General features: G+C 41.0%; 1 protein-coding gene across 1 annotated transcript; it reads right to left on the bottom strand.

Moving 5' to 3' along the window:
• Positions 1 to 2,913: 2,913 nt before the first annotated feature.
• On the bottom strand, positions 2,914 to 18,977 carry MTHFD2 (methylenetetrahydrofolate dehydrogenase (NADP+ dependent) 2, methenyltetrahydrofolate cyclohydrolase). Its single transcript, XM_036262897.1, has 8 exons — positions 18,838 to 18,977; positions 13,071 to 13,255; positions 9,480 to 9,602; positions 7,802 to 7,954; positions 7,293 to 7,400; positions 6,313 to 6,405; positions 5,807 to 5,932; positions 2,914 to 4,119 (listed from the first exon to the last, which is right to left on the bottom strand). Exons 1-8 carry the CDS (start codon positions 18,936 to 18,938, stop codon positions 3,956 to 3,958), a joined length of 1,053 nt encoding a protein of 350 aa, XP_036118790.1. The 5' UTR covers positions 18,939 to 18,977; the 3' UTR covers positions 2,914 to 3,955.
• Between the last annotated feature and the right edge of the window lie 5,848 nt (positions 18,978 to 24,825).

Genomic DNA, 24,825 nt, shown 5'->3' with positions numbered 1-24,825 from the left:
CAGAATAAGACACTACAAAAAAAGAAAACTACAGACCAATATCCCTGATGAACATAGATGCCAAAATCCTGAACAAAATACTAACAAATCAAATCCAGCAATACATCAAAAAAATTATTCACCATGACCAAGTAGGATTCATCCCAGGGATGCAAGGCTGGTACAATATTCACAAATCAATAAATGTGATACACCACATAAACAAAATGAAAGATAAAAATCATGACCATATCAATAGACACTAAAAAAGCATTCGACAAAATCCAGCACCCAGTTCTGATAAAAACACTCAGCAATGTGAGACTAGAGGAATCATATCTTGACATAATAAAGGCCATATATGAAAGACCTACAGCCAACATCATACTCAATGGGCAAAAATTAAAATCATTTCCCTTAAAGACAGGAACAAGACAAGGATACCTACTTTTGCCAGTATTATTTAACATAGTACTGGAAGTCTTAGACACAGCAATCAGACAAGAAGAAAAAATAAAAGAGATCCAAATTGGAAAGGAGGAAGTGAAACTGTCATTCGTAGATGACATGATACTATATGTACAAAACCCAAAGACTTCATCAAAAATGTACTAAACTTAATAAATGAATTTGGCAAAGTAGCAAGATACAAAATTAACATCAACAAATCAATGGCATTCTTATACACCAATGGTGAACTCACACAAAGAGAAACTAAGAAAACAATCCCATGTACCAATAAGGCAAAAAAATTAAAATACCTAGGAATAAACTTAACCAAAGAAATAAAGGACCTATTCACAGAAAACTACAGGTCATTGAAAAAAGAAGTAGAAGAAGATATAAAAAAGTGAAAGCACATACCTTGTTCATGGATTGGAAGAATTAACATCATTAAAATGTCCATATTACCCAAAGCAATCTATAGATTCAATGCAATCCCCATCAAAATATCAATGACATACTTCACAGAACTAGAACAAATACTTCAAAAGTTCATATGGAACCAAAAAAGCAATCTTGAAAAAGAACAAAGTAGGAGGGATCACATTACCAGATTTCAGGTTAAACTGCAAAGCTACTGTAATCAAAACACCCTGGTACTGGCACAAGAACAGGCAGATAGACCAATGGAACAGAACAGAGAACCCAGAAATGGACCCAAGGCAATATGCTCAATTAATATTTGACAAAGGTGGCAAGAGCATACAAAGGAATAAAGACAGCCTCATTAATAAATGGTGTTGGGAAAATTGGACAGCTACATGCAAAAAAAAATGAAACTACACCATCAACTTACACCATACACAAGAATAAAATCAAAATGAATAAAAGACTTAAATGCAACTCAGGAATCCATAAAAATCCTAGAAGAAACTGTAGGCAACAAAATTTCAGACATCATACGCAGCAGAAACAAGGCAAAATAAACAAAGGAGAAAATGAACACATAGGATTACATCATACTAAAAAGCTCCTGCACAGCAAAAGATACAATCATCAAAATGGCAACCCACTGTAGGGGAGAGCATAACTGCCAATGTTATATCAGATAAGGAGTTAATTTCCAAAATATATAGAGTGCTCATACAACTCAACAAAAGGAAGACAAAGAACCCAATTAAAAAATGGGCAGAGGAACTAAACAGACACCTCTCCAAACAGGACATACAAATGGCCAAGAGACATATGAAGAAATGCTCAACATCACTAATCATCAGAGAGACACAAATTAAAACAGCAATGAGGTATCACATCACACCTGTCAGAATGGCTGCCATCAACAAATCATCAAACAAGTGTTGGTGAGCGTGTGGAGAAAAGGGGACTCTAGTCCACTGTTGGTGGTAATGCAGACTGGTACAGCCACTATGGTGTTACCTCAAAAAATTAAAAACTGAACTTTCATTTGGCCCAGTGATCCCTCTTCTAGGGGACCATAAGAAGCCTGAAACACCAATCGGAAAGAATATATGTACCCCCATGTTCATAGAAGCACTATTTATAGCTAAGATCTAGAAACAGCCCAAATGTCCATTAGTAGACAAATGACGAATGGATAAAAAAGCAGTGGTACATATACACAATGGAATACTATGCAGCTATAAGAAAGATCTCTTATCCTTTGAGACGACATGAAGGGACCTGGAAAGTATCCTAAGTGAAACAAGCCAAACAGAGAAAGACAAGTATTATATGATCTCACTTATTTGTGGAACATAATGAACATAACAGTCTAAGAAAAGGGGTAGTCCCAGAGACGTGGAAGTGGGGAACAGACTGACAATCCCCCGAAGAGGGGGTGGTGGGGGAGAGATAAACCACAGAACTTATATGCATGTATGCATGAACAATGGACATAGACAACAAAGCTGGGGACAGGGTGAGGAGGGAGGGGGAGGGGGGAATCAGTGAGGGTAAAAGGAGAAACATTTGTAACAAAAATAAATTAATTAATTAAAATAAAATAAAATAAAATAATAAAGACTAAATGGAGTAGGCTGGTTTCTCCATAGCTCTTTATTTTTTGTTTTATTTTATTTTATTTTTGTTAATCCTTACCCAAGGATATTTTTCCATTGATGTTTAGTGGAGTAAAGGGAGTGGGGGGTGGGGGAGAGAAACATCAATGTGAGAGAGACACATTGATTGGTTGCCTCCCACATGACCCCCAACTCGGGTGGGGGACTGAACCTGCAACCCAGGTACAAGTCCTTGACTGGGAATTGAACCCAAGACCCTTCGGTCTGAGGGCCAACACTCTAACCACTACACCAAATGGGCCAGGGCTCTCCACAGCTCTTTAAACCAATTCGTTTAAGGCACAGGAGTGAATGTTACCAAATATAGAAATAGCTAGATTGACTGCATCCAATGAGAAAAACTAACTATGGTTAGGTCGCAACTAAGACAACACAGTAGCAGAAAGATATAGTAAGAAACTCATTTCACACCAGTCAGAAGTGTTTTATTTTTAAAAAAATAAAAATTAAAAATAAAACAAAACAAAAAAACCCTTAATCAGAGTCTGATTAAAGTCAATATTAACTCAAGCTCTCAAAAACCTATTGGGGAAAGCCAATAGGTGCACCAGAGAAAAGCAGGCAGCTGCTGGCAATTCTTTGGTGGAAAAGTAAGTTGCATACTTATGCAAGCTGCCCTAATGATGATCAAGCCCAAGTTATGTTTTTCAAAAATAGGTTTCGAGATCTACCAAAGAAACCATACAGACACCCTCATCAGTACAAAAATTTAACAATGAAGTTTAAGGATATAGGAGAAACCAAATATGACGATACACATGAATTATTTATAAAATAAACCTTTTGATCTCAGAAAACTAAAACGGGGAGACCTCATGAATGGTACCACACATAAAACAAAGGCTACAGCACATGGAGCCACAGACATCTTCCCCATGACTAAGCTATAAAATGACAGGATAGTATTAACATGTAGCGTTTCTTCTGGTTATCAGTCAATATGTATAAAATTAGGGTAAGTTTTTTCTACTCAATTATTATCATTTCTTCTTTTTCACCTTTTCCCTAATTTTCTCTAGCAACATTTTTCCTTTGGTTTGATCAGCTGAACTCAAAAGGTTTGGAACCTAAAGTGAGTATCAACTCATTGGAATAGCACTTGGGAAACGCAATCCTAGAAAAGGCAAATTGTAACTAAAGTGGTCTGACAAAGTAAAGAAGTCATCCTCAATGTAGTGTCCCTGATGGCAGTCTCTAGGCTAATGGCTCCTCTTATGGCTAGACCACATGGCCAAGCATGATAATGGTGTGCTCCCTGGTGAGGTACTGCAGAGATATGTGCACAAACACCCACCCATTGAAGCTTTCAATAAATACAAAGCATCATTTTAAACCATGTCAGTAGAATAAATAAAAGATGCTGCATTTCTATTGGCCTGTTTTGCCTCTTCAACTGGCTTGGAGTACTAGTTATGACACAGAAGATACAATAGTTAATTAGTTGCTACTCCAAGCTCTTTAGACTTCAGTACTTCCCGCTCTTCAAGCCTCAGCACCTTTTTTGCAGCAATAATGGTATTCTTCATTAGCATTGCCACTGTCATGGGACCAACACCCCCAGGCACTGGAGTGATGTAACTGGCTTTCTTCCGGACTCCTATATAGAAACAAGACAGGTAGACTGTTTTAATAATGACAAAAGACATGTATGTATTTCAATATATCATGGAAAAAGGATTTTTAAAAAAGCAATAATATACATAAATACCTTCATAAGCCTCAAACTCATAAAAATCACATCTAATTACTCAAGAGTAAAGGCTTTTGAACATACTAATAAAATAACATGCACATAATAAGCAGAGTTGTTCAATGAATATTTATACATCTAAATAACCTGTTATCTACCAGCCACACTTCCTTCCATATTAAGTCAACTTAAAAAAGAAACATCTCAGTGGGCTAACTGTATGGGAGGTGTACCTATACTATAAGCATTACCTCAATTAATACCTGCATACATTTTCTTAATTTTACCTTATTTATATAGTCTTATTTATTTATGCTGTTTGTCCAAAGTACCAAGCAATTTTCTGTAAAGAAGCAAGATATTTTAAACCCAATCTTTTTTTTTAGATTGGTTTGAGAGAGAAACATCAATTTATTTTTCCACTTCTATATGCATTCATTGGTTGCTTCTTGTATGTGCCCTGACCAGAGATCAAACCCAAAATCTTGGTGTATCCAGGGATGATGAGCTAACAAAATCAGCTACCAGGCCAAGGCTTTAATTCAATCTTTTTTTAAATCCTCACCCAAGGATATTTTTCCATTTATCTTCAGACAGAGAGAAAAACATCGATGTGAGAGAGACACATTGACTGGCTGCCTCCCACATGACCCGACCAGGGCCAGGACTGAACTGCAACTGAGGTACATGCCCTTGACTGGAATCGAACCTGAGACTCTTTGGTCCATGGGCCGACACTCTTAACCACTGAGCCAAACCAGCCAGAGCTCAATCTTAAAGAAAATACTTAGATACCTAGGCTTGAGTCTGACTGTTTTAACAGAAAGAGAATGATAGAAATAGAATTATCAGCATAAAATTCAGATAAACTTAATACCCTGAGAATTGAAAGGAGATATCTACAGTACTAGAAAAATGCCAAGTTTTCAAGAACATGGCTTTTTCCCAGACTGTTTTAACATTCCAGGTCTGGAATCTCTCCTTCTAATGTGAAAATGAGAAATCTGTAATACTTTTCAGGAGACTCAATGGTTTATGGAAATCACTTCATTAAATTTTCAGACTCGTTAAAAGTCTTGAAGTTGTTTTAATTAAGAAATAACCCTAAGGAAAAACAGTTCCCTGAAAAGTTTATACCTGGTGCCTACAATTTTATGATATAAACACCTAAAATAATTCTAGAATGTCTATAATTTTAAAAAAGATTTCTCTTGCTTAGCCATTGTGGCTCAGTGGTTGAGCATCAACCCATGTACCAAGAGGTCACCAGTTCGATTCCCGGTCAGGACACCGGCCCAGGCTGTGGGCCAGATCCCCAGTGTGGAGCACGCAGGAGGCAGCTGATTGCTGTTCTCTCTCATCAATGTTTCTATCTCTCTTCCTCTCCCTTCTTCTCTCCCTAAAATCAATAAAGAAGAATAAATAAATAAATAAATAAAAAAGATTTCTCTTGATTCTAATGGAAAGCATTTTAAATGGTATTACCAGAGTAACACAAGTTTAAAAGTTAAAGAAAAAGTAAATGATCAGTTCTAAGTGTCCATTAAAGGAAGTATTTCTTGATTTTATATTCTTTAAAAAGTATACAATTTACCTTCAAAATCCACATCTCCAACCAGCTTGGGTTTAGCAGTGATAGGATCCTGAATTCTATTTATTCCCACATCAATGACGGCTGCTCCTTCCTTGATCATATCTGCTGTGATCAAATTCGGAATGCCTGGAAATGAAGACAGGCATGATCACTTTAGTACTGAAAAGAAGATTCCAACTGTCAGATTCTTACCTAATTTCAATTTCAAGATACCTGGAAGAACAAATTAGTTTATTTTATAAAAACCTACAAGAATCATTAACCAAGGAAACATGTAAACTTCATATAGTAAATAGAAATCTTTTGAGGCTATGGAAATAACATTCATCCATCAAGTCTATAACAAAACAGAGAAACCACTATACCAACCACAACTCTTTCCTTAGCTCTGTAGGCAGCTCACAGTGTCATCCTAGGATAATGATGAATGGAATGGCAGTGAGGCAGGCAAATTCTAAGAGGTCCATCTTCTGACATCCTTCCGTCCCCCTCCCTGGTGTTCTTACCTGCAGCAGAGACCACAATATCTGCAAGAATTGTATGTTTCTTCAGCTGCTCTTTGGGAGTATATCGATGAGATATTGTAACAGTGGCATCACCTATGAGTTAAAAATTAAATGTCTTGATTTCTGAATCAAAGCTGGGATTGGACTAGGTGTCAACTAGGCAAACCAAATTCAACATCCCTGAAAAAATAATTTAATTCGTGTGCCACAGTTTCTGTACAGGCAATTGTCTTTTTTTTTTTTTTTTTTTAATTAATACTCAATTTCGTGTAACCTTTACCTGTTAGTTCTAGCTCTAACCTTTGGAGTCATATATAACTAGATTTATTCCTTATCCTATTTAACAGTTTTTCAAGAATTTTACCTTTTCTAAACAAAATATCACTAGAATTACTCAAGGTTTGTTTTTTTTAAGTGTGCTAAAAGATACCTAGAAGTATTTAATTTTGCCATTATTTCTGTTATAATCATGTAGGGTCATATTATGATAATCACACATGACAACCCTGATTTGAAGCTTTTTCTCAAATTAACAGAATTTGACATAATGACACATAACAGTCATATTAATTCAATCCTTTACAATAGTCTGTTTTTTTCTACCAAATAACATAGACCAGGATACTAACTTTGAACAAGAATTGCTTCTTAGCTACAACTATCAAAGCCATAACTGAAAATTTCCAATTGCCTACAACCATGATTACACTCCAAACTCAAATTTATTTCTGAGGCATATCCATTTCTGAACTAGTTCCATAATAAATGAATATAAATAAACTCTCAGGTGACACTGAGTACCAGCTTCTCCTACAAAGATTACACCCCAAATATCTGTTAACAAAATTACAATACAAACAAAAACACAATGTTTCCTTGGAAGTTTAACAAAGTTGACACTTCCAAACATCCACAGGACAGCCTCTGAAGGTTCTCCCATAAGGGACAAGGGGACATGCCTCTGAAAGCAGTTTGCTTACCTCCAGGACGTTCATGTGCCCCATCTGTGTGTAGCAACATTGCAATGGGCATGCCAACATTTTTTGACCTTCCAGCTACAACCACATTCTTCCCTATAGTTGGAATGCCTATTTAAAAAAAATTATTTGCATTAAAGGCAATGCCAGACTCTTAGGGCACCAAAGGGAAAGGAAGGCAGATGGCCTAGGACGTGAATCTAAATGTGATAATGAAGGAAGTCGCTAAACTTATTGCCTCATCAGTCAACTGGCCCTATCACTTAAAGGCTAAAGAAAATGTTTTGTAAGCTACAAAATGTTACATGAATGAGCACCACCACCACTACAAAAGTTTAAATTTCCTTCCCTGAGGTTTCTGGATTAAATAGCAAAAATAGTCATAGGTAACTGCTAGGAAGGCTCTAGGGAGTAGGACTAGAGGTCATGGGTGGGAGTGTTCACTCTTCGACCATATGAAAGTTCTACCTTTATAATACTAACACAGACATACAATTGTGGGATATACCTACCAGTTCGCTTGATTATTTCCCACACACCCCATGGGGTAGCCGGTAACATGGAATACTGGTCCAAACACATTCGCCCCACGTTAATTACATGAAAGCCATCAACGTCCTTGTCTGGAGAAACAGCATTGCAGATCTTTCTCTCATCTATGTGCTCTGAAAAAGAAATTGGAGCAGTGGCCTTTAGTCACTGTTGCATAGTTAGCACTGCTTGACTCCCACTTATCTGATTTGTTGCACAAACCTGTTCCCCTTCTACAACTTGCCTCTACTTGCCTCCAAGGTTTACTTCTTCCATCTGCACACACAGAACACATCAAGCAAACCAAATGCTAGTATCAAAGCCAATATCACCTTGTACAACTGCTGCCCTGCACTGTTCTTTGTATCAAGATCTCAATGCCAAATCAAGGAGTAATTGGGTTTTTTTTGGTACATGCCCCTGGCAGGAACCAAATCCAGAACTCTCTGGTTCGCAGGTTGATGCTCCAACCGCTGAGCAAAACCAGCCGGGGTGAGTAATTGGTATTCTGATGTGGGGGAGGAAAACTTATTTTTCCTCCTACCTTTGTAAATTCTTCAGGCTGGACTAATAATAAAATTAATATAAGACAAATTAATAGGAGAAAATGTCCAAATTTATTATGTATGTACATGCCAGGATTCCATAAGAATATGTGACTGGCCCTGGCCAGGTAGCTCAGTTGGTTAGAGTGTTGTCACCAAGGTTTTGGGTTCAATCCCCAGTCAGAGCACATACAAGAATCAACCAATGGCCCTGGCCGGTTTGGCTCAGCGGTTAGAGTGTCCGCCTGCGGTCCGGAGAGACCCGGGTTCGGTTCCCACTAAGGGCATGTACCTCGGTTGCAGTTTGTCCCCGGCCCTGGTTGGTCGTGCGGATGGCAGCCACTCGATGTGTCCCTTTCACATCGATGTTTCCCTCTCTCTCTCTTCCTCTCTCTCCCTCCCACTCTGTCTGTACAAAAAATGGAAAAATGTCCTCGAATGAGGGGAAAAAAAAAAAAAAAAAGAATCAACCAATGAATGCATAACTAAGTGGAACAACTAATCAAAGTTTCTTTCTCTCTCTCTCTCACAAATCAATTTTTTTTTTTTAAATGAGACCCAGGACAGATTGGGCAGTTATGGTTCACATGCCATCCTGAGCTGATAAGAAGTAGGGTTCTGGTTGGGGACTGCAAAGGGCAAGAAGATAAGTCACATGGAGATGGAAAAGCGAATGCTTGGTTAATAAATGTTTACTTTAACAATGGAACACAGAGACTTTGATAAAAGGGGCTTGCTAGGTTCCTCTCTGTCTATCACACCTAGTTCATATTAAACTATAGTTATCTGTGATGCTATCTCCCTTCCTGGAGCAGGTCCTCTATCTAAATTCTTTTAGGCAGTTAGGAGGAAGGAAAGTCAAAGGTTTCCCCTGAGTCTTTTGCTTCTTGAAAACAACCAGTTTAAAATAATCAATATCCACAAAGGCTTATTTTATGGTGGCAAATTCTGCTTCCCCACTCACTGAGTAGGTCTGCCCCATATCTAATAAAAAATTCACTCTCTTGACTTTTCCTCCACTTTGAGGCAAATTCACACAAGGGGCCAGCTGTATAAAGTAACCCACCTCTCCATTCCTCAGAAGTCATTTTAAATGTTGGGTTCCAAATCTTACCTGGAAGCGGCAGCTGAACAAGGAGGCCATCTACATTATCATCATTATTTAGCTTATTGATTAAATTCAACAGTTCTTCCTCTGAAATTGAAGCTGGTTTCACAATTGTCTCACTGTTGATTCCTATAAGAAAATTTCAAAGTTAAAAAATACTTAGGCACTTACTGAGTATTGCAATGTTGCCTGCCACAGTCTTCTACCATTGAGGTTTTTATCATCACAGCCACCCTGGTAGTTGAAAAGCTTGAATCAGCTCAAAAGGAACTTAAAACAGTAATGTCACACATATATACACTAGAGAATGTTAGCCTGACATTGTCTATATATTATTCTATGTAATCCTCATTAATCTCATTTTACGGACAGGACAGCTGAGGCACAGTGAAACTGAAACCAGGCAGCTAGTGGTGAAGTCAATCTTCCTGTTTCAAAGTCCCCATTTTTCCACTCTAGCCTGGTACCTCCCAATATCTTAGAAAACCATGGCTTCCTATTTTCAGAGGTTCTAAAGGTTTCCCAATGAAAAGGGCAGGACCCCTCAATCTTCTGTAATAAAGAATAGAGCATACTAATTGATTTTGAAAGAATGAAATAAAAGAGTAGAATAGAATAGAATAGAATAGAATAGAATAGAATAGAATAGAATAGAATAGAGTATTCCAAGGCCTCATGGTCCAGTAACACTGCCCAGCCACACCAGTATTGTCACAGCCTCTCAGAGGGCAGGGCACCTGCTCAGACTGCTGATCCACAGATGAGCCCACCTCTGGTCTACCCACACACAAAGTCTGTGGTGTAGGGAGACCTAAAACACAAATCTCCCATCACCCAGACTCATGCCTTCTGCATTCAAAACTCCTACCACTTCTAAACTGCAGAATTTAACTGGCTATGGAACCAACTGGTAAAGAAATCAAAATCTATTTCCCAGAAATCAGAATCATTCATTTCCTTCAGCTCTATACTGTGCCCTAGGCTACATCACTGAGTTCTCCTCAGTCTTGCCCCCAGTACTCTGCTGTCTTAAACTACAAGTGCTCAGAGACCTTAGTCAGATACTCTCATCATTGCTCAAGGAAAGCAGACGTAAACTGGGTTCAAAGCCACCTGTCCAATGTTAAAACTAAGAAACACAGGCAAAGATAAGATAAACTATATTCCTTCTGTCCCAGTCTATAAGCCTTCCCAGTAGATGCACCCTGATTTTTTCTGACAAAGTTTTGGCTATAGTTCAATCATATTAGCCTCCTCTACTTGGGTTTCTAATCAGAAAAAAAATAATAAATTACAATAGTGTTTGCCTCAGATAAGCCTCACTTTAAAAGCAGTCGAGATCTAGGACTTCCGGTCAAGATGGTAAATGCGGTATCACGTCCTCCCACAACCACATCAAAGTTACAACTAAACTACAGAACAACCATCATTCAAAACCGCCTGAAATCAAGCTGAATGGAAGTCGAGGGGCGGAGGCGCGAGGGGCGGAGGCGCGAGGGGCGGAGGCGCCAGGGGCGGAGGCGCCAGGGGCGGAGGCGCCAGGGGCGGAGGCGCCAGCAGCAGCAATGGCTGCAGTGGAGGTGGCGCAACGGGCTGGTCCCACACCCAAGTGTGGTGGATAAAAATCAGGAGAACACCTCGGCTGGGAAGGTCCTTCCTGAGGACTGAGGGGTCCCCGTCCCACACCAGGTGCCCCGCTCAGGGTTCCAGTGCCAGGAAGAGAAGTCCCCATAACTTCTGGCTGGAAAACAACCTGAGGTTCAGGGAGGCTGAGGCGGCTGGAACCCCAGGCAGCTCCTCTTAAAGGGCCAGCACACGAATTTATCGGACTCTCTCCCTCTAAGCTTGGAGGGGAGGCAGCTTGAGGGGCACCAGAGACATACAGGGAAGAACTGAGCTGTTTGGGACTGGAGCGAGGGCTGGAGAGGAGGCTTTCTCGGGGACAAACGTGCTGTAAGAGGCCTTTGTTCCTTTGGTGAGCCCTTCCCTGGGGCAGCAGACAGTCGCCATATCTGGGACTCCAGCAACCTGGCTCACACTGGTAGCCCCGCCCTGGTGACTCCCTGAGGCCCCGCCCCACCCCGCCCCACCCAACTTTCTAGCCCACCCAAGCTGTTGCCACTTGCTTAATCATAGGATTGGCCTGTCTTGGATCCTGCTTCAGGTTTTTCCTAAATTCTTTCAAACGAGCAGCATCTGGTCTCAGCGAGCCCCATACCTCTCATTAAGTAATACACTGAAACAAACACAGGGAGGCAGCCAAAATGAGGAGACAAAGAAACAGGTCCCAAATGAAAGAACAGAACAAAACCCCAAGAAAAGAACTAAGCGAAATGGAGATAAGCAACCTAACAGATGCTGCTTATAAGGATGCTCAATGAACTTAGTGAGAACCTCAGTGAACTTAGGGAGGGCCTCAAAAGCATAAAAAAGGACCAGTTAGAAATCATGGATGCACAGTTAGAATTGAAGAAGGCATTAACTGAAATAAAGAATAATTTACACCGCTTCAATAATAAAGTATGTAAATCCAAGGAACAAACCATCGATTTGGAATGTAAAGAAGCAAAAAATGCCCAATCAGAACAGCAAAAAGAAAAAAGAATAAAAAAAAATGAGGATAGTGTAAGGAGCCTCTGGGACAACTTCAAGCGTGCCAACATTCGCATCTTGGGGGTGCCAGAAGGAGAAGAGCGAGAACAAGAAATCGAAAACCTATTTGAAACAATAATGGCAGAAAACTTTCCTAACTTGGTGAAGGAAACAGACATACAAGTCCAGGAAGCACAGAGAGTTCCAAACAAGATGAACCCCAAGAGGCCCACACCAAGACACATCATCATCAAAATGCAAAAGGTTCAAGACAAAGAGAGAATCTTAAAAGCAGCAAGAGAAAGGCAGCTAGTTACCTACAAGGGAGTTCCCATTAGGCAGTCAGCTGATTTCTCAAAAGAAACTTTGCAGGCCAGAAGGGAGTGGCAAGAAATGTTCAGAGTGATGAAAAGCAAGAACTTACAACCAAGATTACTCTATCCTGAAAAGCTGTCATTTAGAATTGATGGCCGTATAAAAACTTTCCCAGACAAGAAAAAGTTAAAGGAGTTCATCACCACCAAACCGTTATTATATGAAATGTTGAAGGGTCTTTTTGAAGAAAAAGATAATATATATGAACAAACAAAATGGCAATGAATACATATCTATCAACAATGGAATCTACAAACAAAATGAACAGGTAGAACAGAAACATTCTCATAGATACAGAGAACATTTTGTTGGTTGCCAGTTGGGAGGGGGTTTGGGGGAATGGGTGAAAAGGTGAAGAGATTAAGAAGTACAAATTCATTGCTAGACTGACAAACCTCAAAGGGAAAGGGGTTGGGGGGGGGAGGGTGGTGGGAAGAAATAAACCAAAGAACTTATATGCATAACCAATGGACACAGACAATAGTGTGGGAAAAGGTGGGAGGGGGGCGGGAGTGGGGAGGAGGGGGTCAATGGGGGAAAAATGTGGAACATCTGTAATACATTTTACATCCAACAATAAAGATTTAAAAAAAAAAAGAAAATCAGTCAAGATCTGAGAGGGACACCTACCCACATCTGCAGCAGCCCTGGTTTTGTTGAGAACATAGGAATGACTTGCAGGATTCTCGCCAACCAGAACCACGCTCAGGTATGGTCGTTTGTTGCCTGATGCCACCCATTCTTCCACTTCCTGCCGCACTTCCTGCTTGATCTGCTGGGCAAGTTTTCTTCCAGAAATGACAACAGCTTCATTTCTGCAGAAGGCAACAGAGTCATAAAACCAAATACTAGTTGAATTTTTATAAAAAGTAAAGATAAGACTACAAAAGGTATTATTATATACCCAAAATTTCGAGGGGTAGGAAGAGGAGGAATTGAAGGAAAGTGGTCAAAAGATACAAACTTTCAGTTATAAGATAAGTAAGTACCAGGAATGCAATGCACACATGATAACTATAGCTAACACTGCTTCATGATATACAGGAAAGTTGTTAACAGAGTATATCCTGAGCATTCTTATCACAGCCCCGGCCGGTTTGGCTCAACGGTTAGAGCGTTGGTCTGCAGTCCAGAGAGACCTGGGTTTGGTTCCCACTAAGGGCACGTACCTCGAGTGCAGTTTGTCCCCGGCCCTGGTTGGGTCGTGTGGGTGATAACCACTCGATGTGTCTCTTTCACATCAATGTTTCTTTCTCTCTCTCCTTCCCATTCTATCTGAACAAAAAATGGGAAAATGTCCTTGGGTGAGAATAAAAAAAAAAAAAAGAATTCTCATCACAAGGAAAAACATTTTTTTCTTTATACTGTATCTGTATGACTTGATGGATGATAACTAAACCTATTGTTGGAATCATTTCACAATATAGGCAAGTCAAACCATCGTGCTGTATACTTAAACTTATACAGTAGTGTATGTCAATTATTTCTCAATAGCATAGGGAAAAAATATTCAAAACTTAAAGTTTAAATTGAAACATGGTGCCTAATCTGAGGAACAAGTGAAATCGGAACAAGTTCAAAGTGGGAAATATGTATCCAGCTACATGTTTAGGAGGATAAAGTTGACTGAAACAATTGCTATCATTAATCTAAAGCTCAGAGAGTTTAAGTAATTGACAGCTAGTACTTGGCAAAGCTGGGTCTCATACCCAGCTCTGTCTGAATCCAGAGTCTGGGCCCTTAATGCCTCAGCATCCTGCCTCCTGGTCATTCACAAATTGATAAGCACAAACAAAAACAAAACAAAACAAAAAGCATTGTTTTAATTTGAATTGTTTTATTGGACCCCCTCACCACTATGAGGTTAGTTTTTCCTATATGCTAATATACCACTTGTAGTTTGTATTTTGCCTGTGTTGTTAGCATCTAGTTATATGGCAGAGAGAAGAACAGAGTCATGTTGGAAGAAAAACTACTGGGGTGGGGGGGAGCAATGAGGAAACTCAGGATCTGGAGGAACCTCCAGTTACCAAAACCATGTTCAGATCTTTGAAAGGCTATCTCTTCCCAGTAAGAACTGGTTAGACAGTTCTTCCTGGGTTCCAAGATGTAAGATTCCTGGTTTATTTGCACACAAATCCTTACAATAAAGTTCCCATTAAAGTAGGATAAGCATCTGTTCCTTAAGCAAAAAGATGCCACTGAAAACAAGTCTGTCCCTTTAGATTTGTGTCCTCAGTGTCATGAGGAATGCTCCAACCTCAAGACCAATAAAACAGCCCTGGACGATTTTGCTCAGTGGTTAGAGCATCGGCCTGCGGTCCAGAGAGACCCGAGTTCGGTTCCCGCTAAGGGCACGTACCTCAGTTGCAGTTTGTCCCCGGCCCTGGTTGGGTCATGTGTGTGGCAACCACTCGATGTGTCCTTTTCACGTCGATGTTTCTCTCTCTTCCTCTCTCTCTCTCCCACTCTATCTGAACCAAAAAATGGAAAAAATGTCCTTGGGTGAGGATAAAAAAAAAGACCAATGAAACACAATTGCTTGAAATATTAAAACAATCTCCCTGGTCAGTTTGGCTCATCGATAAGAGCATTAACCCATGGACCAAAGAGTCCTGGGTTCGATTCCAGTCAAGGGCACATACCTTGGTTGAGGTTCGGTCCCTGGTCCTGGTTAGGGTCATGCAGGGGGCAACCAATCAATGTCTCTTTCACATTAATGTTTCTCTCTCTCTCTCTCTCTCTTTCTTCCCCTCTCCCCCACCCCCTTCCCACTCTATATAAAGATAAATGGAAAAATATCCTCAGGTGAGGATTAAAAATAATAATAATAATAAAACAATCTATTTCCCTTGTTTGGCTGGTGTGGCTCAGTGGATTGAGCATCATCCCATGGACTGAGAGGTCCCTGTTCGATTCCTGGTCAGAGCACATGCCAGGGTTGTGGACACTTGATCCCCAGTAGGGGGCATACAGGAGGCAGCCAATTGATGCTGCTCTCTCACATCGATGTTTCTATCTCGCCTTTCCCCTCAAAAAAAAAAAAAAATCAATAAACACCTATTTACAAATAAATAAATAAAACAATCTATTTCCCGTCATGGTACATATTTAATTCTCAAGAATAACATCAAGGTACTGGATGTCTTGTATGGTCAGATATGATTAATTCTCAAGGCCTGCTAATTAAAATAGAATTTTAAAGTTTTAACAGTCTTTAAGCCTTCAAGGTCTGCTTTTTATTTTCATTCTGAATAAATAACTACTTTTAACTAAATCTCAATGTCTTAGATACAATGCCTTAATTTTATATCTAACCCTTGTATTAATCTGTATTTGTGTCTTGTGAGTTATTAAGAGGATATAATTTTATAGCAAACCAAATACTGTTTCCCAGATTTTATGTAATAGGCTAACATAGTACAACATAATAATAGCATTTCATATATACCCATGGTACATTAAGAAACTGAAAACATGTTAATATTACAAATCCATTTCAGCATTAGAGTTGATGGGGACTTCATTAAAAGGGCTTTGCTGATATAAATACCCCTGGCAACATGCCTGATCTATATTAGTACTAGGAATATCCGCCTCAGGCCAGACAGACAACTTACAGAGGGCTTAAGACACTCATTTGTATTAAATAAAATAACAGATAAAAACCTCCAGACATTCTTTTAAAATTAATTTCTTATTCTCTTTTGATTATATTTATATTCACACATATATACATATGTATCTTCAATCTTAAAAACATACATACATATGTATCCTTAATATGTAATAGATATATTTATATATTTGTACACTCATAAGGATATATATAGATATACATATATATTCAGTGAGAAGGACTTAGCTTGCACTTCATTAAAAAGTTCCTTTTGAAAGCAGTAAACTTAGAGAAAATGGCAGCCACATATTTGGGCTAAGAATGATACACTAAAGTTAAGGACATAGGGTACTGGGAGAACCCAGTGTTCCAAGTCTCAAGCAGGTTCTGGATGTTATGTCAACTTGCTTTAAAAAAAAAAAAAAAAAAAGTGAACCAACAATAAGAAACAAACAAACAAAAAGTGTCACAATGCTCTATGCCTGAATATTTCTCATAATGTAACCGTTTTAGCCCTCCTCTGAATACCACAACTCAGGAAAATGTGAAACACAGTCCTGTAAGTGAGTCATTACTGAACTTCCCGTAATCTTTTTTTTTTTTGCCAAAGGGATAAAGTTACTGCTACCCAAAAATAAAAAGAAATACAGACTCATCTCAGTTCCACAGGAAATCCAAATACAATATTAGCTAATACTTATTTCACAATTATGTGCTTTCACAGATGTGTTCAAAAATTTTTCCATTAAAATTATGAACTAGAAAGAAGTCATGAGGCTTATTCAAATACAAAACTAAAATCTAAGTCAGTAGCAGCTTCACTTTCCTACTTCAATAGCTTACAATACTGTAATTTTTCAAGAAAAATTAACATCAGGTGCATTTTACAATTTATGATCAGGTTATTTTAGAAAGAGTTCTTTTTATCCACTAATTAATGGAACCAGAAATGAGCGAAGAAAAACACAAAGCAGGGTAGAACTAACATCTATTAAACACTGGATATTTTGCTAAGAGTTTTGCATACATTACTCTCAGTTACCTTGGGGCTATTATAATGACCCTGTTATGCAGAAGAGAAAACTGAGGACAGTAGAAACAAGCTACAAATGCAAACATCTGCCTCTAAAGTCCATTTTTCTCTATACCCCACTGTATGCTAGACTACAATATTCTCTCTCTAACCATGAGTTTATGTTCCTGAAACTCTCACACCAACTCCCCAACCCCCCCCCCAAAAGGAATATATGTAGACTTATATTTTTTAAATAGTTTTACCAGTCAGCAGTAATCAAAGCAATACAATAGAACCATAAATACCAAATGGAGCATTGCCCTCAGAGAACGTGGAAGTCTACTTGTTCATTCAGAAACGCAAGTGAAAGGAGGGCAATTGTTACTGGAGGGCAAGCAACCTGCAGTTTCAGTTCGGTAGGTATTGAATTAGAGGATCTTTATAAATCCTTTTCAATCATCAAAGATACTGGTCCATGCAGCCAGAACTCAGGAAGGGAGTAAGAGGGAGAACAGACAGAAATGAGAGATGGGGCTAGAGAGGTGGGTCAGGGTCAGACCAAGAAAAGCCTTGAGTGTCCCCTCCCAAGTCTTCTTTCAAGAACACATTAATCCACATTCTGCGCTTCTACAGCACCTTGGCAATGTCTCTAATAACATTTTTACACCGAGAGGAAATTACGCACGTATGTGTTCTGCCCCTTGACAGATGCACTAAAGACAGAATAGTTTTTATCACCTCTGAATTTGCACAGCCCAGTACAGTGCCTATATGAAAGAAAGGGCTGCTGTAACATACAAGGTTTAAGACTCTGGCAATGCAACGGCTCCAAAAATGGAATGAAGAGTGCACAAATTTAGGGAGAGAAATCACAGCCCCGGAAAAGATTCTTCAATCTAGGTTTAAGAACGAGTTTGAGGTCCAGAAAAATCAGGGAAAAATTACTACTTCCCTATGGAAACACAAACAGAGCTCCCCTTCTCCTCCTCCCGGGTATTTGTCACCTCAATTGACTCTGCCTGGCACTGACCAGCTCTTGGATGCGCTATAATCAAAGCTCTGGTGACCACAGCACATTTATTCTCATGGGAGAGAAAGGGGCGGCTGAAGAGCAGCGCGAGGCACACCCACCTCCTGGAGGAGCCGGGATGTGCGGGTGCCCCGGGAGCCCGGTAGCTCAGGGATTTCATCAGACTGCACCAACCCCCTGCGCCGCTAGGGTCCCAGGAAAGGATGATCGCTGAAGGTTGCCCATTCTGAATCTTTCCCAGCGATCACCAAAGCAGCTCGTCTCCTCTGCTTTCCCCTAGACGGATCTCGGCATCACCTACAAGGGCAGCCGGCAGGTTCCACGCGGTAACTTCCGTGTGTCCCCGAAAACTGGGGCGCCCCAGAACCCGCCAGCCTTGGCTCGGCACCGGGGGCCCCATCCCGCCGGAGGATTGGTGGATTGGCCCGGGGAACGGATTGGCCCGGGGAAAGGTCGACACCCCAAGCCTGCGGGAGATCGGCTCCCTCTGAAAGGCGGTCACCTGGTAACAGCCCACCCCGCCAGCAAGGACCCAGGTCGCTGACTGCGGCTGCGCTCGGCTGCCACGTTGCCCGCCATCCTCCTCTCGGTGGCCACAACGGCCCCGGGCAGAGATGCTCAGGAAGTCCCTCAGAGTCCCTCTGGAGCCCAGGCGGCCCCCCACACTCGGCTCCCCTCGGCTTTCTCGGCTCCGCTCGGCTTTCGGCGCTGACCCAGTTCCCAGCTCTCTTACCGAATTGCCGAGAAGTGGAGGGGACGATGACCGAAGCAGCAATTCTGTGCGGGCCGGAGCAGCCGGGTGGCCAACGTGGACACGAAAGGAGAAGCAGCCATGGCCCACACCGGCGACTGTGCCCAAAGAGAAGCGCGCGCTCTGGCAGCGCGGTTATACCGCTGGCGCGTGTCAGGCCCCGCCTCTCGCCCGCACCCATTGGCCCCTGTCCAGTAAAGCTGTGCTCTTGATTGGAGCAAGAAGAGCCTGGAGCGAGGCCCGCCCCTGCCAGACAGCAGCTTGTCACCCAAGCCCAGCCAACCCAAGCGTTTGTTTATTCGTTGTTTGAACAAATAAATACCTCAGCGCCTAGTGTGTGCCAGTCACTGTAAAGAGTGGCTAAAAAGATAGTCGGATAAAGTGCCAACTAACAAATGTAAAAGACTAATGGAGTTAGAAAATAACTATTTTGGCAAACCATTGATTCAGAATCTCCAATGGCTGTCAACACAATTGGGTGAAGCTGAATTTGGAACAAGATATTCACATATAGGGTTCCCAGATCCTGCAAATAAAAATACAAGATGCATCTGAAACTAATACAAAATAAAATTGAAGCCCTGGCCGGTTTGGCTCAGCGGTTAGAGCGTCAGCCTGCGGTCCCGAGAGACCCGGGTTCAGTTCCCACTAAGGGCAAGTACCTCAGTTGCAGTTTGTCACCGGCCCTGGTTGAGTTGTGCGGGTGGCAACTACTAGATGTGTCCCTTTCACGTCGATGTATCTCTTTCTCTCCCTCCCACTCTACCTGAACAAAATATAAAAAAAAAAAAAATGTCCTCGGGTGAGGATAAAAATAAAATAAAATAAAATTGAATGTAAACTGTAATTGAAAGATAAAATTAAAAATAAAGTATATCTTATTTGCTCAAAAAATACACGACACACACTTAAATTTGAATTTTCGATAAATAATTTGGGAGGAGGGTCATACACTAAAAAAAAGTATTTGTTAGTTTTCTGAAATTCAAATTAAATTGGGCTTCTTGTATTTTACCTGGTTGCCCATTTGCACAGTATCAAAGTATCTCTTCCATAAAATACTTATTAAAAGCAAGGATAAATGTACAGTCCAGAAACCTACAATCATCACTTTAAACAAGTGATCAAAGTAACACCACTAGTAATGGGACAGATATATATTGTATGCCCCCAGATACGATGCAGTGAGGAGGACACATCACTTCATAACTTTTAACAAGTCTGATAATTGAATGAAGTGATTTTCCCAAACCATTGAGTCCCCTAAAAAATGTTACTGATTTTTCATTTATACCCTGAGAGATGATAGACCTGAAATGTTAAAAGAATCCAGAAGAGAGAGGATATTTCTGAAATTTTGAAACATACTAGTAGATCTTAATCTAATCCCCAGAAACTATCAGACAAGCCCAAACAAGGAGACATTCGATAAGAAAAGTAGCCTGTACTCTTTGAAAATGTCAAAGTCATGAAAAACAAAGAATGAGGAACTATTCTAGATTAAAGGAGTCTAGACATGACAATGTAATGTATGATTTCTGAACCAAATTTTTATTCTTTCTCTTTCTTTCATTCTTCTCTCTCTCTTTCTTTTGCTATAAAGGACATTATAGGACAATTATCAAAATATTAATAAGGTCTGTAGATCAACTAATAGCATGGTATCAGTGTTAATTTCCTGATTTAGCTATTTAAATTGTAGTTATATAAGCAAATGTATTAGCTTTTAGCGATGAAGGGACATCACATCTGCAATTTACTTTCAAATGGTTCCAAAAATATATATAAAATAAATATTAGTTTGTTAAGGCTGCCATAACAAATACCACAGATGGTTAGCTTAAAGAACAGAAATTTATTTTCTCCCAGTTCTGTAGGCTGGTTTGGTTTCTCTTGAGACCTCTCTCCTTGACTTATATATGGCTGCCCTCTTGCTGTCCTCACATGGCCTTTTGTCTGTGGCAGCACACTTGTGGTGTCCTTTTCTGTATGTTTTAATCTCTTTTATAGGACACCAGTCAGATTGAATTAGGACCCACTCTTAAGACCTCATTGTAACTTTTAAACTTTTTTAAGGCTCTATTTTCAAATATAGTCACATTCTAAGGTACTTGGGGTTACAGCTCCAAGATATGAATTGGGAAGGGACATAATGTAATCAAAACACTGCATATACATAAAGAGGAACTGATAAAGCATATGGCAAATGTAACACACTCACAACTGGGTAATTGAGTGAAGGACATACAAGTGACTTCCGGTCAAGATGGCGGCATAGGTAAAAGCCGTATTGCGTCCTCCCACAACCACATCAAAATTACAACTACAACACAACCATCATTCAGAACCGCCTGAAATCGAGCTAAATGGAAGTCCTATAATTACAAAATTAAAGAAGCAGCCACATCAAGACTGGAGGGAGAGGCTGGTCCCACACCCACGTGTGGCAGATAAAAATCAGGAGGGTTACCTCGGCTGGGAAAGTCCTCCCGGAGGAGTGAGGGGTTTCTGTCCCACACCAAGCGCCCAGCTCAGGGTTCCAATGCCAAGAAAAGTCCCCATAACTTCTGGCTGGAAAACCCAGCAGGAACTGAGGCAGAGGGAGGCTGAGGCTGCTGAAGTCCCAGACAGCTCCTCCTAAAGGGCCAGAGCATGGACTTACTCAGACTTGCTCCCTCTAAGCTCGGAGGGGAGGCAGCTTGAGGGGCCCCAGAGACATACAGGGAAGAATTGGGCTGTTTGGCCTCGGAGCAAGGGCTGGAGAGGCAGCTTTCTCCTGGACAGACTTGCTGGCGGAAGCTGATGTTCCTTTGGTGAGCCCTTCCCTGGTCGGCAGACGGCTGCCATATCCAGGACTCCATCTCCCTGGCTCACACTGTTTGCCCCGCCCTGATGATTCCCTGAGGCCCCGCCCCACCCAACGTTTGGGCCCACCCAAGCTGTTTCCAAAGGCTTTACCATAGGATTGGCCTGTCTTGAATCCTGCTTTAGAGTTTCCTAAAATCTCTCAAACAAGCAGCTTCTGGTCTCAGTGAGCCCTATACTTCTCGTTAAGTGGCCCCAGGCTTGACACTAGAAGCCTTGGTTCACAAGGTAACTTTTCCTGGGCATCTCCAAGGCCAGCACTTTTGCAGATCACTTTGTAGCTTATGCCAGGTGGCCCCAGGTAGAACACAGGCGGTGGCTGACCCTGCCCCAGAGCCAGCACACCCAGTGGACAGCTTCAGACCACATTGATACACCATCACCCAACCACCTCCACAAGTGACACATTCAGTGAGTGGACTCAGTGGGTACCAGAGCCCTGCTAAAGTAAGTCTTGCTCTGTGTGGTGGGCCCCTACACAGCTGGTCCTTCAAGGGAGTCAGAGGCCAGTGGGTCAGTGGGCACAGCCAATCCTTGCAGCTAATCAGCCTGAGTAAATCCCTCCCATTAATGTGCCAACAGCAATCAAGACTCAATTACAACAGAAGAGTGTACAGTCCACACTAGGGGTATACCTCAAGGGCCCAGCTGGGATGATCAGGGAGACTGTGCCTCTGGATCCTACAGGACACCTACAATAATAGGCCACCCTACAAAGCCTAGGAGACATAGCAACTCTACCTAATACATAGAAACAAACACAGGGAAGCAGCCAAAATGAGGAGACAAAGAAAAATGTCCCAAATGAAAGCAAAGAACAATACTCCAGGAAAAAAATTAAACAAAATGGAGATAAGCAATCAATCAGATGCAGAGTTCAAAACACAGGTTATAAGGTTCCTCAAGGAACTTGGTGAGACATTAAAGGAACTTAGTGAGACCTTCAGGGAACTTAAGGAGACCTTCAAAGAACTTAGTGAGAACATCAACAACATCAAAAAGGACCAGTTAGGCCCGGCCAGTGTGGCTTAGTAGTTGAGCATTGACCCATGCACCAAGAGGTTGCCAGTAAGATCCCCTGTCAGGGCACATGCCCAGGTTGTAGGCCAAATCCCCAATAGGAGATGTGCAGCCAGTCAATGTTCTCTCTCATCAATGTTTCTCTTTCTCTCTCTAAAATCAATAAAGAAATAAAAAAAGGACAAGTCAGAAATGAAGGATGCACTAACTGAAATAAAGAATAATTTACAGGGAACCAATGGTAGAGTAGGTAAAACCAAAAAGCAAACCATTGATTTGGAAAATAAGGAGGAAAAAACACCCAATCAGAGCAGCAAAAAGAAAAAAAAAATCCAAAAAAATGAGGATAGTGTAAGGAGCCTCTGGGACAACTTCAAGCATGCCAACAGTTGCATCATGGGGGTGCCAGAAGGAGGAGAGAACAATAAATTGAAAACCTATTTGAAACAATAATGACAGAAAACTTCCCTAACTTGGTGAAAAAAACAGACATACAAGTCCAGGAAGCACAGAGAATCTCAAACAAGATTAACCCAAAGGTTCAAGACAAAGAGAGAATCTTAAAAGCAGCAAGAGAAATGCAGTTTTTTTTTTACCTACAAAGGAGCTCCCATAAGACTGTCAGGTGATTTCTCAAAAAAAACTTTGCAGGCCAGAAAGGAGTGGCAAGAGATATTTAAGGTGATGAAAAACAACGACCTACAACCAAGATTACTCTATCCTGCAAAGCTATCATTTAGAATCGATGGACTTATCAAGAGTTTCCCAGACAAAAAAAACTAAGGGAGTTCATCAGCACCAAACCAGTATTATATGAAATGTTGAAGGGTCTTCTTGAAGGAGAAGAAGAACAAAAATATGAACAATAAAATAGCAATAAATACATATCTATCAACGATTGAATCTACAAACAAAGTGAGCAAGCAGAACAAAAATAGACTCATAGACACAGAGAACTTTTTGTTGCTTGCCAGATGGGTGGGGCCTGGGGGAAGAAGTGAAAAAGATGAAGGAATTAAGAAGTACAAATTTGTTGTTAGACTGATGAACCTCAAAAAGAAGGGGGCAGGGAGGGTGGGATAAGATAAATCAAAGAACTTCTATGCATATATGCATAACCAATGGACACCAACAATAGTGTGGGAAAGGTAGGAGAGGGACAGGATTGCTACTTTTCTGTCTAAAATTTTTTAAATAATAAAGAAAAAGATCTGTCCTCGCCTTGGCCAGTCTGGCTCAGTGTTTAGTGCATTGGCCCATGGACCAGAAAGTCCCGGGTTCGGTTCCCACTAAGGGCACGTCCCTTGGATGCAGTTTGTCCCTGGCCCTGGTTGGGGTCGTGTGGATGGCAACCACTCGATGTGTCTCTCTCACTTCAATGTTTCGCTCTCTATCTTACTTCCTCTCTCCCTCCCGCTCTATCTGAACAAAAATGCAAAAGTATTCTCAGGTGAGGATTTAAAAAAAAAAAAAAAAAAGATTTATATCCTCATGGTGCTTGGGATAAGGCAGGCATACAATGAAGAAAAGAAACTAAGAAAAAGAAATCCTCAAGACAGCATATATGAAAGGCTGTATAGGGTCAAAGCATGTCTTACAGAGGGAAAGAAACCAGACATGCCCAGATTTTGAGATACCTAACCCTGCCCTGGCTGGTTTGGCTCAGCGGTTGGAGGGTTGGCCCTCAGAACAAAGAGTCTCTGTTCCATTCGGTTAAGGGAACATACCTCAGCTGTGTTTCGATCCCCGCAGACCAGGGTCATACAGGAGGCAACCTGTTGATGTGTTTCTCTCACATTGATGTTTCTCCCTCTCTCCCTCTCCCCTCCTCCTCTACCTGAAAAAAAATCAATGGAAAACTATCCTTGAATAAGGATTTTTAAAAAAACAGATACCTAACCCTGCCGGATGGTGTTTCTCAGTGAATTGAGCATTGTCCCATGGACTGAGAGGTCCTGGTTCGATTCCTGGTCAGGGCACACGCCTGGGCTTGTGGGCTCAATCCCCAGTGGGGGGCGTGCAGGAGGCAGTCCATTGATGTCTCTCTCTCACATCGGTATTTCTCTCTCTCTCTCCCTTCCTCTC

Source organism: Molossus molossus, unplaced genomic scaffold (assembly GCF_014108415.1).
Source record: "Molossus molossus isolate mMolMol1 unplaced genomic scaffold, mMolMol1.p scaffold_m16_p_15, whole genome shotgun sequence".
Lineage (NCBI taxonomy): Eukaryota > Metazoa > Chordata > Mammalia > Chiroptera > Molossidae > Molossus > Molossus molossus.
The sequence above is the reverse complement of the archived record's forward strand: the minus strand, read 5'-3'. Positions and strand labels throughout refer to the sequence as shown.

What these genes read in the sequence shown, in the direction of transcription:
- MTHFD2 (XM_036262897.1), bottom strand. Translation starts at nt 18,938, where the DNA reads ATGGCTGCTTCTCCTTTCGTGTCCACGTTGGCCACCCGGCTGCTCCGG. An exon ending in GGCACATGAACGTCCTGGAG is followed by an intron (nt 6,406 to 7,292) that starts GTAAGCAAACTG and finishes TTTAACTCATAG; the next exon opens with GTGATGCCACTGTTACAATA. An exon ending in TATTGTGGTCTCTGCTGCAG is followed by an intron (nt 5,933 to 6,312) that starts GTAAGAACACCA and finishes CTTCATTTCCAG; the next exon opens with GCATTCCGAATTTGATCACA.